This window comes from Chamaea fasciata, unplaced genomic scaffold (genome assembly GCF_029207755.1).
Source record: "Chamaea fasciata isolate MVZ Bird 193981 ecotype frontalis unplaced genomic scaffold, bChaFas1.0.hap1 SCAF_623, whole genome shotgun sequence".
NCBI classification, from domain to species: domain Eukaryota; kingdom Metazoa; phylum Chordata; class Aves; order Passeriformes; family Sylviidae; genus Chamaea; species Chamaea fasciata.
The window spans coordinates 1-13,696 of NW_027094708.1; the positions used below are offsets into that span (position 1 = coordinate 1).

Consider the following 13,696-nt stretch of genomic DNA (forward strand, 5'->3'; position numbering starts at 1 on the left):
CCCGTGATGCATTACCCAATCAAAACTCCGCTTTCGAGTCCCGCCCTCTTTAAACCCCGCCCTTAAAGCGTCGCATAATCCAATTCATGTCAAAGCCCCTCCCCTGATAAGCCCCGCCCAGCCGGAGCGCTGTCCAATTAAATCGCGTCCTACCCAAGCCGCGCCCCCTCGTTCCCTATGCACGCCCCGTGAGGGCCCCAAGATGGCGGCGGCGGCGCCGGGAGGCGGCGGCTCCTGCGGGGGCCCCGGGAGCGCCGGGAACGGCTCCGGGAATACCGGGAACGGCGGCGGCATGGAGGTGGACGGGGCAGGTAACGGCGGGAGCACCGGGAACGGCCCCGGGGCCCCCGGGGAACGGCGCCGGGATGGGGCGGGTCGTGAGGGGAAAAATCCTCGGGGGAGCCTCGAAAATACCGGGAATGGCGCCGGGAATACCGGGAATGGTCCCGGGAATACCGGGAACGGCGCCGGGAATAACGGGAACGGCGCCGGGAATACCGGGAATGGAGCAGGGAACGGCGGGAGCACCGGGAACGGCCCCGGGGCCCCCGGGGAACGGCGCCGGGGATGGGGCGGGTCGTGAGGGGAAAAATCCTCGGGGGAGCCTCGAAAATACCGGGAATGGCGCCGGGAATACCGGGAATGGTCCCGGGAATACCGGGAATGGGGCAGGGAATAACGGGAACGGCCCCGGGAATGGTGCCTGGAATAACGGGAAAGGCGCCGGGATGGGGCAGGTCGTGAGGGGAAAAAGTCCCCGAGGAGCCCCAAAATTACCGGGAATTGTCCCCAATGTCCCAAAAATAGCCCCAAAAGCCCCGGGAATTGCCTCAGTGTTATCGGATATTGCCCGAAATTCCTGGGAATTTCCCCAAAGCCGCCCGGAATTGCCCGCCAAAACTTCCAGGAATTCTCCCCGAAAAGCCAGGAATTGCCCCCAAACCCCCCGGGAGTTTTCCCAGAATCCCGGGGATTGCCCTGGATTCCTGGGAACGTCCTCAGAACCTTCGGGAATGTCCCCAAATCCCCCCTGTGTGTGTGTGTGTGTGTCGCAGGCGTGGCGCAGGTGATGGCCGGCGGCGTGACCGGCAGCGTGTCCGTGGCCCTGCACCCGCTGGTCATCCTCAACATCTCCGACCACTGGATCCGCCTGCGCTCGCAGGAAGGGCGCAACGGCCAAGGTCAGGGGCAGAGGTCCCCCAGGAAATGGTCAGAGGGCCCAAAACATGGTCAGAGGGCACCAAAAGTGGTCAAAGGGCACCAAAAGTGGTCAAAGGGCCCAAAAAATGGTCAGAGGGCACCAAAAGTGGTCAAAGGGCACCAAAAAATGGTCAAAGGGCACCAAAAGTGGTCAAAGGGCACCAAAAAATGGTCAAAGGGCCCAAAAAATGGTCAAAGGGCACCAAAAATGGTCAAAGGGCACCAAAAATGGTCAAAGGGCACCAAAAGTGGTCAAAGGGCACCAAAAAATGGTCAAAGGGCACCAAAAATGGTCAAAGGGCCCAAAAATGGTCAAAGGGCACCAAAAATGGTCAAAGGGCACCAAAAAATGGTTAAAGGGCCCAAAAAATGGTCAGAGGGCACCAAAAAATGGTCAGAGGGCACCAAAAATGGTCAAAGGGCCCAAAAAATGGTCAAAGGGCACCAAAAATGGTCAAAGGGCACCAAAAGTGGTCAAAGGGCACCAAAAAATGGTCAAAGGGCACCAAAAATGGTCAAAGGGCCCAAAAAATGGTCAAAGGGCACCAAAAATGGTCAAAGGGCCCAAAAAATGGTCAAAGGGCACCAAAAATGGTCAAAGGGCACCAAAAATGGTCAAAGGGCCCAAAAAATGGTCAAAGGGCCCAAAAAATGGTCAAAGGGCACCAAAAATGGTCAAAGGGCCCAAAAAATGGTCAAAGGGCACCAAAAATGGTCAAAGGGCACCAAAAATGGTCAAAGGGCCCAAAAAATGGTCAAAGGGCCCAAAAAATGGTCAAAGGGCCCAAAAAATGGTCAAAGGGCACCAAAAAATGGTCAAAGGGCCCCCGGAAAATGATCGAGGGGCGCCAAAAAATGGTCAAAGGGCCCAAAACGTGGGCAGAGGGCACCGAAAACACCCAAAGGGCACCAAAAAAAGGTCAAAGGGCGCCGAAAATTTTCCCCAGGACCCCCCAAAACCCCTCCAGGAACCCCCCAAATCCAAATCCCCAAATCTCCCCTGAAACCCCCAAATTTCCCCCAACTTTCCCCCAAAACCCCCAAATCTTCCCCAACCCCCCAAATTTCCCCCAAATCCCCAAATTTCCCCCCAAATCCCCAAATTTCCCCAAATTTCCCCCAAATCTCCCCCAAATCCCCAAATTTCCCCAAATTTCCCCCAAATTTCCCCAAATTCCCCCCAAATTTCCCCAAATTCCCCCCAAATTTCCCCAAATTTCCCCAAATTTCCCCCAAATTCCCCCCAAATCCCCAAATTCCCCCCAATCTCCCGGCGCAGTGATCGGGGCGCTGATCGGGCGGCAGGAGGGCCGGAACATCGAGGTGATGAATTCCTTCGAGCTGCTGGCCCACGGCTCGGGCGGACACCTGCTCATCGACAAGGAGTACTACTACACCAAGGAGGAGCAGTGTGAGCCGGGAATTCCCGGAATTCCGGGAATTCTGGGGAATTTGGGGGAAAATTTGGGGATTTCTGGGGGTTTTTTGGGATTTTCGGGGATTTCTGGGGGTTTTTTGGGGTTTTTTGGGGACAAGGAGTCCTGCCACACCAAGGAGGAGCAGCGTGAGCCAGGAATTCCCGGAATTCCGGGGAATAATTTGGGGATTTCTGGGGTTTTTTTGGGATTTTCGGGGATTTCTGGGGGTTTTGGGGGTTTTTTTGGGGTTTTTTTGGGGTTTTTTGGGGACAAGGAGTCCGGCCACACCAAGGAGGAGCAGCGTGAGCCGGAATTCCGGGAATTCTGAGGATTTTGGGGAAATTTTCGGGGTTTTTTTTTGGGGGGGAGGGTCTCCTGTGGGATTTTGATGATTTTTGATGATTTTTTTTTTTTCCCGGGGATTTTTGGGGGAGGGGATTTGAGTGGATTTTGCGTGGATTTGAGGGAATTCTGGGGAACTTCTGGGAATTCGGGGAGTCCCAGGAAAAAAAAAAAATTTTGGGGGGGGTTTTTGGGGGATCCTGAAGGAATTTTGGGGTTCTTGGGGGACGTTCTGAGGTTCCTGGGGGGGATTTTGGGGTGGAATCGAGGGAATCCTGCGGGATTTTGGGGTGGAATCGAGGGAATCCTGCGGGATTTTGGGGGTTTAAGGGGATTTTGGGGGGTTTAAGGGGATTTCGAGGGAATCCTGTGGGATTTGGGGGAATTTGAGTGGATTTCGAGGGAATCCTGCAAGATTTTGGGGTGGATTCGAGGGAATCCTGCGGGATTTTGGGGTGGATTCGAGGGAATCCTGCGGGATTTTGGGGTGGATTTGAGGGAATCCTGCGGGATTTTGGGGTGGATTTGAGGGAATCCTGCGGGATTTTGGGGTGGATTCGAGGGAATCCCACGGGATTTTGGGGTGGATTTGAGGGAATCCTGCGGGATTTTGGGGGTTTAAGGGGATTTCTAGGGAATGCTGCGGGATTTGGGGGAATTTGAGCGGATTTCGAGGGAATCCTGCGGGATTTTGGGGTGGATTCGAGGGAATCCTTCGGGATTTTGGGGGTTTTGAGCAGATTCGAGGGAATCCCGCGGGATTTTGGGACCCTGAAGGAGTCGTCGGCGTTCCTGGCCGTATCGGGGTGTCCCAATTTGTCGTTTTTTTAATCTTTTCTCCCCCAAAAACCAAGTCAAGCAGGTGTTCAAGGACCTGGAGTTCCTGGGCTGGTACACGACGGGGGGACCCCCCGAGCCCGCGGATATCCACGTGCACAAACAGGTCCGGGGGCGGTTTGGGGGGGAATTCGGGGCAATTTGGGGGGAATTCGGAGGAATTTGAGGAATTTTGGGGGGATTTGGGGGGGATTTCGGGGCGATGTGAGGGGATTCGGGAGGAGGTTTGGGGGGATTTGGGGAATTTTGGGGGGATTTTTGGTGGATTGGAGAGGATTTCAGCGGCGATTTCGGCGGATTTGGGGGATTTCGGCGGATTTGGGGGATTTTGGGGGATTTCGGCGGATTTGGGGAATTTTGGGGGTTTTTTTTTTGCCTCCTCCCCCCCAAAAATTTGGGGCTGTTCCCGCGCAGGTGTGTGAGATCATCGAGAGCCCGCTCTTCCTCAAGCTCAACCCCATGACTAAACACACCGACGTGAGTTGGGGCCGAAAGCCCCGGAGTTGGGAAAAAAACGGAATTCTGGGGGAGAATCCCTGAATTATGGTGAAAATCCCTGAATTTTGGGGAAATCCCTGAATTTTGGGGGGAAAACCCTGAATTTTGGGGGGAAAACCCTGAATTTTGGGGGAACATCCCTGAATTTTGGGGGGAAAACCCTGAATTTTGGGGGAACATCCCTGAATTTTGGGGGGAAAACCCTGAATTTTGGGGGGAAAACCCTGAATTTTGGGGGAAATCCCCTGAATTTTGGGGTGAAAATCCCTGAATTTTGGGGAAATCCCTGAATTTTGGAGTGAAAATCCCTGAATTTTGGGGAAAATCTCTGAATTTTGGGGTGAAAATCCCTGAATTTTGGGGAAAATCCCTGAATTTTGGGGGAAACCCCTGAATTTTGGGGAAAATCCCTGAATTTTTGGGGAAATCCCTGAATTTTGGGGAAATCCCCTGAATTTTGGGGAAATCCCTGAATTTTGGGGAGAATCTCTGAATTTTTTGGGGAAATCCCTGAATTTTGGGGGAAATCCCTGAATTTTGGGGGTTTCCCCAATTTTGGGAGCCCCCAAATTTGGGGTTGACCCCCTCCCCTCCCCCCCAGCTCCCCGTGAGCGTCTTCGAGTCCGTGATCGACATCATCAACGGGGAGGTGAGGATTTGGGAAAATTTGGGGGATTTGGGGAAATTTGGGGGGTTTTGGGGGATTTTGGGGAAATTTGGGGAAATTTGGAGGATTTTTCGTGGGATTTTGGGAGGAATTTGGGGATTTGGGGGGGTTTGAAGGGGATTTTTGGGGGGAATTTTGGGGGATTTAGGGGAAATTTGGGGGATTTGACAAATTTGGGGGATTTTTGGGGAGTTTGGGGAAATTTCGGGGTGATTCGGAGCCTTTTTTGGGGTGAATTTGAGGGAATTTTGGGTGAATTTTTTGGGTGATTTTGGGGTGAATTTGGGGATTTTTTGGGATGAATTTCAGGGAATTTTGGGAGAATTTTTGGGGTGAATTTGGGGATTTTTTGGGATGAATTTCAGGGAATTTTGGGAGAATTTTTGGGGTGATTTTGGGGTGAATTTGGGGATTTTTGGGGGGGGGTACTTTCAGGGGAGTTTTGAGACAATTTTTGGGGTGATTTTGAGGATTTTTTGGGAGAATTTTTTGGGTGTTTTGGGGGCGGTTTCGGGTCAATTTGGGGCGTTTGGAGCCTTTCCCGACCCCGTTTTCCGCCGGGATTTTGTTGGCGGAGCCCGTCACGGCCCCGGGGTCGTCGTGGCTCCGTTTTTGGGGTGAACTGGGCCGATTTTGGGGTCCTTTCCCCAGGCCACGATGCTGTTTGCCGAGCTGCCCTACACGCTGGCCACCGAGGAGGCCGAGAGGATCGGCGTGGATCACGTGGCCAGGATGACGGCCACGGGTGGAGGGGAGAACAGCACAGGTGGGACCCCAAAACCCCCGGCTTTCACCCCAAAATCCAGCCCGAAAACCCCGAAATCCAGCCTGAAAAACCCCCAAAATCTGCTTTAAAAAAAACCCCCGAAATCCCCGGGTTTCACCCCAAAATCCAGCCCGAAAAACCCCGAAATCTACTCTGAAAAAAACCCCAAAATCCCCGGGTTTTACCCCAAAATCCAGCCCGAAAAACTCCGAAATCTGCTTTGAAAAAAACCCCAAAACCCCCGGGTTTCACCCCAAAATCCAGCCCGAAAAAAGCCCAAAATCTGCTTTGAAAAAAAACCCAAAATCCCCGGGTTTCACCCCAAAATCCAGCCCGAAAAAACCTCGAAACCTGCTTTGAAAAAAACCCCAAAATTCCACGAAAAAGAGGAAAATTCTACGGGAAAAATCCCAAAAAATCTCAACCGAAGAAACCTCAAAAATCCCTCCCGGAATTGGGAATTTTGGAGACGTTTTGGGATTTTTGTTTTTTCCGGGGATTTTGAGTTGGATTTTTGTAATTTCGGGGATTTTTTGGGAGAAAGATTTTGGGTTGAATTTGTGAGATTTTGGGAGGGGTTTTGGGGAGGGATTTTGGGTTGAATTTCGGAGATTTTTGGGAGGGATTTTGGGTTTTTTGGGAGAAGGATTTTGGGTTGAATTTCGGAGATTTTTGGGAGGGATTTTGGGGTTTTTTGGGAGGGATTTTGGGGTTTTTTGGGAGGGATTCTGGGTTTTTTGGGAGAAGGATTTTGGGTTGAATTTTGGAGATTTTTGGGAGGAATTTTGGGGTTTTTTGGGAGGAATTTTGGGTTTTTTGGGAGAAGGATTTTGGGTTGAATTTCTGGGATTTTTGGGGAGGGATTTTGGGTTTTTTGGGGAGGGATTTTGGGTTTTTTGGGAGAAGGATTTTGGGTTGAATTTCTGGGATTTCTGGGGAGGGATTTTGGGTTTTTTGGGGAGGGATTTTGGGTTGAATTCTCATGACTTTGGGGCCGTTTTTCCGGGCCAGTTTCGGGGCTGATTTTACGACTTTCCAAACCAAAATCTTGGCAGAACTTTCACCGTTTCCCCCGCGATTTTTTTAACCGTTTCTGGCGTTTTTTGGGCTCGTTTTTTTTTTGGTGGGGGGAGGGGAGCTTTCCCCCTTTTCCAACCCTCAGCAAAAGCCCCGAAACGTCCCGAATTTCCCCCAAAAAGTGGCCGAGCACCTGATTGCCCAGCACAGCGCCATCAAGATGCTGCACAGCCGCGTCCGCCTCATCCTCGAGTACGTCCGCGCCGCCGAGGCCGGTGAGCGATTTGGGGCCGAAAATCCAAATTTTGGGGCTTTTCCCAAAACTCTGGGAGGGTTTGGGGGTCGCTGGAGGGCGGCAGGATTTGGGTGGGGGCGGAGTTTTTCCTGATTTTTTTTTTTAATGGGTTTTGGGGGAGGTTTTATTCAGATTTTGGGTTTTTTCTGGGTAAATTTCAGGGGGGTTTTCCTCGAATTTCTGGGTTTTTTTCCTGGATTTTGGGGTTGGGTTTTTTTTTTGGGGGGGGGAGGAATTTGGGGGTTTTTGGGGGGAATTTGGGGTTTTTTGGAGGGAATTTGAGGTTTGGGGGAGGTTTGATGAGGTTTTTAGGTTCTTTGGGGAGAATTCAGGGATTTTTGTTGGGGCGGCTGGGGGGTTTTGGGGGGGAAATTTGGGGTTTTCTGGGTGGGATTTTGGGGTTTTTTTGGGTCCCCGATCCACCTGCGGACCCGGCTGACCCCGAATTGGGGTTTTTCCCCCCAAATTTTCAGGGGAGGTGCCGTTTAACCACGAGATCCTGCGGGAGGCCTGTGCCCTGTGCCACTGCCTGCCCGTGCTCAGCACCGACAAGTTCAAGACGGATTTCTACGATGTGAGGACGCCCCAAAATCCCCCCGAAATCCCCCCCAAAATCCACCCCAAAGTCACTCCAAAATCCATCCCAAAAGTCCCCCGATGCACCCCAAAATCCCCCCAAAATCCCATCAAACCCACCCCAAAATCCCCCCAAAATCCCCCCAAAATCCCCCCGAAATCCCCCCAAAATCCACCCCAAAATCGCCCCAAAATCCCATCAAACCCACCCCAAAATCCCCCCAAAATCCCCCCGAAATCCACCCCAAAATCCCCCCAAAATCCCATCAAACCCACCCCAAAATCCCCCCAAAATCCCCCCGAAATCCCCCCAAAATCCCCCCGAAATCCCCCCAAAATCCACCCCAAAATCCCCCCAAAATCCCATCAAACCCACCCCAAAATCCACCCCAAAATCCCCCCGAAATCCACCCCAAAATCCCCCCAAAATCCCATCAAACCCACCCCAAAATCCATCCGGAATTCATCTGAAATCCCCCCAAATCCACCCCGCCCACACAAAATCCACCCAAATCAGCCCAAAGTCTCCCAAAACCCCCCTCAAAATCCCCATAAATCCCCCCCAAACCCACCCCAACATCCCAAATTTTGGGGGAACCTCCCAGAAACCCCCAAATTTCCCTTTTTTTTTTTTGTTTATTCCTTTCCCCCTCCTCCACCTTCCCCCGGCAGCAATGCAACGACGTGGGGTTGATGGCGTACCTGGGCACCATCACCAAAACCTGCAACACCATGAACCAGTTCGTGAACAAGTTCAACGTCCTCTACGACCGCCAGGGCATCGGCCGCCGCATGCGGGGACTCTTCTTCTAGGGAGGGCGCCGAGAAGGGCCCCGAAACGGGGCAGAATTCACCCCAAAAACGGCCCCAAAGGTGATCCAAAGGCCAGGCAGAATCCGCCCAAACTACGGCCCCGGAACGTCCCAGATTCGCCCGAAGAAATGGCTCAAATCCACCCAAAAACTGGCCCCGAAAATGGCCAGAACTCACCTCCCAAAAAAAAAAATGGCTGGAAAACGGCCCAGAAAAACCCAGCCCAAAGAATGCGCCAGATAGCGGCCAAAATCCGCCCCAAACGCGGCCCAAAGTCCACCCCAAAATGGGCAAAATTCACCCCAGAAAATGGCCCAAAATCTACCCCAAAGTGGCCAAAATCCGCCCAAAAAATGGCCCAAAATCTACCCAAAAGTGGCCAAAATCCACCCAGAAAATGGCCAAAATCCACCCAAAAAATGGCCCAAAAGTGGCCAAAATCCACCCAGAAAATGGCTCAAAATCCACCCAAAAAATGGCCAAAATCTACCCCAAAAGTGGCCAAAATCTGCCCAAAAAATGGCCCAAATTCACCCCAGAAAATGGCCCAAAATCTACCCCAAAAATGGCCAAAATCCACCCAAAAAATGGCCAAAATCCACCCAAAAAATGGCCCAATTTACCCAAAAAATGGCCCAAAATCAGCCCCCAAAATGGCCCAAATTCATCCAAAAAATGGCCCAATTCACCCAAAAGTGGCCAAAATCCACCCAAAAAATGGCCCAATTTACCCAAAAAATGGCCCAAAATCAGCCCCCAAAATGGCCCAAATTCACCCAAAAAATGGCCCCAAATCAGCCCCCAAAATGGCCCAAATCCACCCCAAAAACGGCCCAACCGGGCCCAAAACGCCCCCGGGATTCCCAGCAGACTTTGGGCTTCGGGGGTTCGGGGTCAGTAAAGTTCCGAAGCGAAATTTGGGCTTTTGGATGATTCTTTCATGGAGGGACAAGGAACGTTTCCGGGCCTGGGGAAATGTCCTCCCTCAGCGTCTGGCCCATCCCCTTCACCAGAACCTCCCCCCGCGCCGGGGGTCCTGTCTGAGGCTGTGGGGCAGAGGCCGGGCCGGAAGGGGCCCCCCAAAAACCCATGGCCGCCCCCCAAAAACCCATGGCCGCCCCCCGAGCTGATATCGACCCCTCCACAGCATCATTGATCCCCACCCGAGTGTCACTGACCCCCCCAATGTCATTGATGCCCCCCCAATATTCCATTGATCCTTCCTCAGCGTCGCTGACCCCCCCCAAAATTCCATTGATCCCCTCCACTTGATCCCGCCCTTTTTCTCCCCTCACGTTTCCCGCCCTTTTTCTCCCCTCACGTTTCCCGCCCTTTTTCTCCCCTCACGTTTCCCGCCCTTTTTTCTCCCCTCACGTTTCCCGCCCTTTTTTCTCCCCTCACGTTTCCCGCCCTTTTTCTCCCCTCACGTTTCCCGCCCTTTTTTCTCCCCTCACGTTTCCCGCCCTTTTTCTCCCCTCACGTTTCCCGCCCTTTTTTCTCCCCTCACGTTTCCCGCCCTTTTTTCTCCCCTCACGTTTCCCGCCCTTTTTCTCCCCTCACGTTTCCCGCCCTTTTTCTCCCCTCACGTTTCCCGCCCTTTTTCTCCCCTCACGTTTCCCGCCCTTTTTCGTGGGGAACGACCCCTGAGGGGTCCTGTGGAAGGATTCTGGAGGTCCGAGGGGTGAATTTGGGGTTTGGAGGGAGGTTTTGGTGGGTCCCAGGGATGGATTTGGGGGTTTTTGGGGGTCCAAGGGATGGATTTGGGGGTCCTGGTGTGGATCTGGGGTCCTGGGGAGGTTTTGGGGGGTCCCAGGGGTGGATTTGGGGTTCATGGGGAGGGGTTTGGGGGTTTTTTGGGGCCTCAGGGGTGAATTTGGGGTCCGGGGAGAGGTTTTGGGGGTTTTTCGGGGTCCCAGGGGTGAATTTGGGGTCTGGGGAGGGGTTTTTGGGGGTCCCTCACCTGCAGGGCGTCGCGGGGGTGGCAGGGGGAGGGGGCAGCGGGGGGGGCCCAGCGCGCACCCCCCCTTGGGCTTCAGGAGGGCGTCGATGAGACCGAAACAGCTCGGGGGGGGGGTCAAAAACGGGGGGGGTCACGGGCTGGAACCCCCCAGTGCCCCCCAAACCACCCCCAGGGCCCCCCCGACCTCCAGGAGCCCGCAAAACCCTCCTCAGGTTCCTTTGATGCCTCAAATGGGCTGCCCAAACCTCCCGAAGATCCCCCAAAAACACCCAAAGCAGCCCCCAGGACTCCCCGCAGACCCCCCAAAACCCCCCAAACCCCTCGAGGACAACTCGGGACCCCCAGGACCCCCCAAAATCCGCCCCCCCCTCCCCCTGAGGCCTCGTTTGAGCCGCTCCACGTTGCGGACAGGCACCAGCTGATCAAGCCACAAGCACCAACACCCTCGGAACTGGGATGGACTGGGAGCACTGGGAGGGTGATCAGAGAGAACTGGGATGGACCGTGAGTGGACTGGGACGAACTGGCAGGCGTGTGGGGGTCCATGGTGGGCACACGGTGCCTTACTGGTCTGTACTGGGATGGGTCTAATGGCCCCAGGGGAGGGGGTGTGGCCACACTGGTCCAGACTGGGAGGGGTGTCACCATGGCGCCGGAGGCGGAGTCGAGGATACGAGCGAGGCAGGGACACCTAGGGGACAGCCAGGGCACCCCCGGGGACACCTAGGGCACCCCCAGGGACACCTAGGGGACAGCCAGGGTACCCCAGGGACACCAAGGGGACAGCCAGGGCCCCCCCAGGGACACCTAGGGGACAGCCAGGGCACCCCAGGGACACCAAGGGGACAGCCAGGGCACCCCCAGGGACACCTAGGGGACAGCCAGGACACTCCCAGGGACACCTACTGTCACGATCCGCTCACACAAGCGGGGTTCGTGATGGTTCGTTTTAGGGATCTCAGAGCGCAAAAGACACAGCGGGGGACAAACTCAGTTTACTCAATCACAAATGCACCTTTATTTAGTGCCAACAAATGCGATAGTAGGGAGAGAAAAGGAGAATAGTTAGAAAAACAGAAAAGAGGGAAAGGGGATTATAGCTACCAACATGGAGGGTCGAGTCCTCGAGGCTTTTGAAGATGCCTGTAGACGCGATCTTCTCCAGTGGGGAGATCTCAAAAGTGAGCGGGGGTCTCCAGGGTTTTTATAGTCCTCTCCGAAGCGACAGGCAGTTGGCCAAACAGGTGGGGGAAATCATTGCAGTGTGTTCATTCAGAGAACCCAGAACAAGTCGGTCGTCAGCAGGTACAGTGTCAACCAGTCCAAGTCAGCAGGCGCAGTCACTTCACCGTGACTTGCCCATTGTTTCTGCTCAGGTTCTGATGTTCCCATATGGGTGCTGGGTGTTTTCCATCAAACACACCTGCAGGCAGCACTTGGCCAACATCCCACCTCAGCCAGGCCAGAACTCCCGTGTTGAGATTTTCAAGTCCCTTTTAGGGGTTTCAGTCTCTGTCCTTGATGATGGTCGTGAGGCAGATGAGGGATCTTCAGACCGTCTCTTACAGACAGCTGGGGTTTGTTTGGGTTGGTTTGTTTGCTTTTGGGTCGGAGGTATGTTTGGGGGGCTTTTATAATGGGGGTAAAGGGCGTTTGTTTTGTCTGGAGGAGCTTTTTTCCTTGGTTCAGCTTTGTCATGAAGTGTGAAGGTTTTGCACCTAAAACTCTGTGTGCTGGGTCAAGTCATTGGGGCTTTGTTGTGAGTATTTCCTACTGAAAGTGGCTTTTGGTGTTTTCTGGAGGTATGTTCAAAGGTACACAAGAGTTTCCTAGTCTATGGAATTTTCTTATGGTTATTCTTTCTGTTTGGTTTTCTTTATGGAACAGGGCTGGGTTTTGTACTTATGCTCTAGCTTAGCATATACAGGAAGTGAATTGATCCCCCAAGCCAAGTAGTGCAAGTATACAGTGGTTAATTGGATTAATTGTTGTCTGAGTAGTAATGGATGCAGTCTGTTCCACTTTCTTTTGCTATCCTCTGAGAATGTGGTGTTCCTGTGTACGTGGGGTTTTAGGCACACGTGGGGAGATGTGAAATCAGCACTTGGGTTACACTGGTTACCTGATGGAAAGTGTGTGTGTGGGGCAGCTCACTGTGGATGAACTGCTCTGGTTACCTGATGGGAAATGTGTGTTTGGGGAACTGCTCCACGGATGAACTGCTCTGGTTACCTGATGGGAAATGTGTGTTTGGGGAACTGCTCCACGGATGAACTGCCCTGGTTACCTGATGGGAAATGTGTGTTTGGGGAACTGCTGCTCCACGGATGAACTGCTCTGGTTACCTGATGGGAAATGTGTGTTTGGGGAACTGCTCCACGGATGAACTGCTCTGGTTACCTGATGGGAAATGTGTGTTTGGGGAACTGCTCCACGGATGAACTGCTCTGGTTACCTGATGGGAAATGTGTGTTTGGGGCAGCTCCCTGTGGATAAACTGCTCTTCTGTTGCAGATCTCTAGCAGTGCTGGGTTTGGCAGCGTGGCTGAAGGGTTTGTGAGAGCAGAGCAGAGAAGGGACCCATCAGCTCCAGCAGGGTGAGGAGTGTCTGCTTCTGTTTCCATGAGGCTGAACTCAAAGCCCATTGCCCTAATGGACAGTACTAATTGCACCTTTTTTTCTCTCGAGGTTCTTGGCAAGTGTTGGACACTTCTTGGTCCCTGGCAGAGAGAGAAGCAGCACACGAAGTTGGGGGAGTTTCTGCAAGTCCCAGCTTAAAAAGTCCCTGTTTGTGAGGCTTGTTTGGTGTTTCTCTCTTTGTTTCTCTTTATGGTGTTTTTGAGGCTGCTGTAATTAATGGTTCTGTCAGTTTTAGACTGAACTGCTTAGTTTTCAGTCTTACAGGAAAGGTGGGCAGGAATGTGACAATTTGCAGGACATGTTCCCAGAGCTGTTTGCTTGCGTCAGTGCTCTGCTGTCTTTTTGTGCTGCTTTTCTTGGTAGGGGTGGGACTTGTTTATTTGGGTTTGTCTTTGCGATCCCTGGGGACTGAGGTGGTTTAGGCTCAACCCAAAGGAGAATTCCCAATGGAGTTTTAGCAGGAGCTGCTATTGGATGTCTCAGAGTGGTTTGTTTAGTGTTGATTTTATGCAGTAAACAGTTGAACTTGATTTTCTCCTAGGATTTTCCCAGGAAAATGAGAAAAAGCCCCCTACCAAAGCCCTTCCCTTGCTTTATTATTGGAAATGTTTTTGTTCCAGCTCCCTCATTAGCTGGGGACTCCAAGGTGCCCCGTGCTGTGGTCTGG

The 13,696-nt window shown here is 53.0% G+C and overlaps 1 protein-coding gene across 1 annotated transcript; it reads left to right on the forward strand.

Moving 5' to 3' along the window:
• Positions 1-167: 167 nt before the first annotated feature.
• On the forward strand, positions 168-9,345 carry COPS6 (COP9 signalosome subunit 6). Its single transcript, XM_066209075.1, has 10 exons — positions 168-311; positions 1,056-1,181; positions 2,480-2,611; positions 3,815-3,903; positions 4,212-4,274; positions 4,897-4,944; positions 5,614-5,728; positions 6,928-7,020; positions 7,514-7,614; positions 8,289-9,345. The coding sequence occupies exons 1-10, from the start codon at positions 203-205 to the stop codon at positions 8,427-8,429; spliced, it is 1,017 nt and encodes a 338-aa protein (XP_066065172.1). The 5' UTR covers positions 168-202; the 3' UTR covers positions 8,430-9,345.
• Positions 9,346-13,696: the final 4,351 nt, after the last annotated feature.

Coding starts and splice junctions, on each gene's coding strand:
- COPS6 (XM_066209075.1), top strand. CDS start 203: ATGGCGGCGGCGGCGCCGGGAGGCGGCGGCTCCTGCGGGGGCCCCGGG. Junction 4,945..5,613: donor TCGACATCATCAACGGGGAG/GTGAGGATTTGG, acceptor TCCTTTCCCCAG/GCCACGATGCTGTTTGCCGA. Junction 7,021..7,513: donor CGTCCGCGCCGCCGAGGCCG/GTGAGCGATTTG, acceptor CCAAATTTTCAG/GGGAGGTGCCGTTTAACCAC.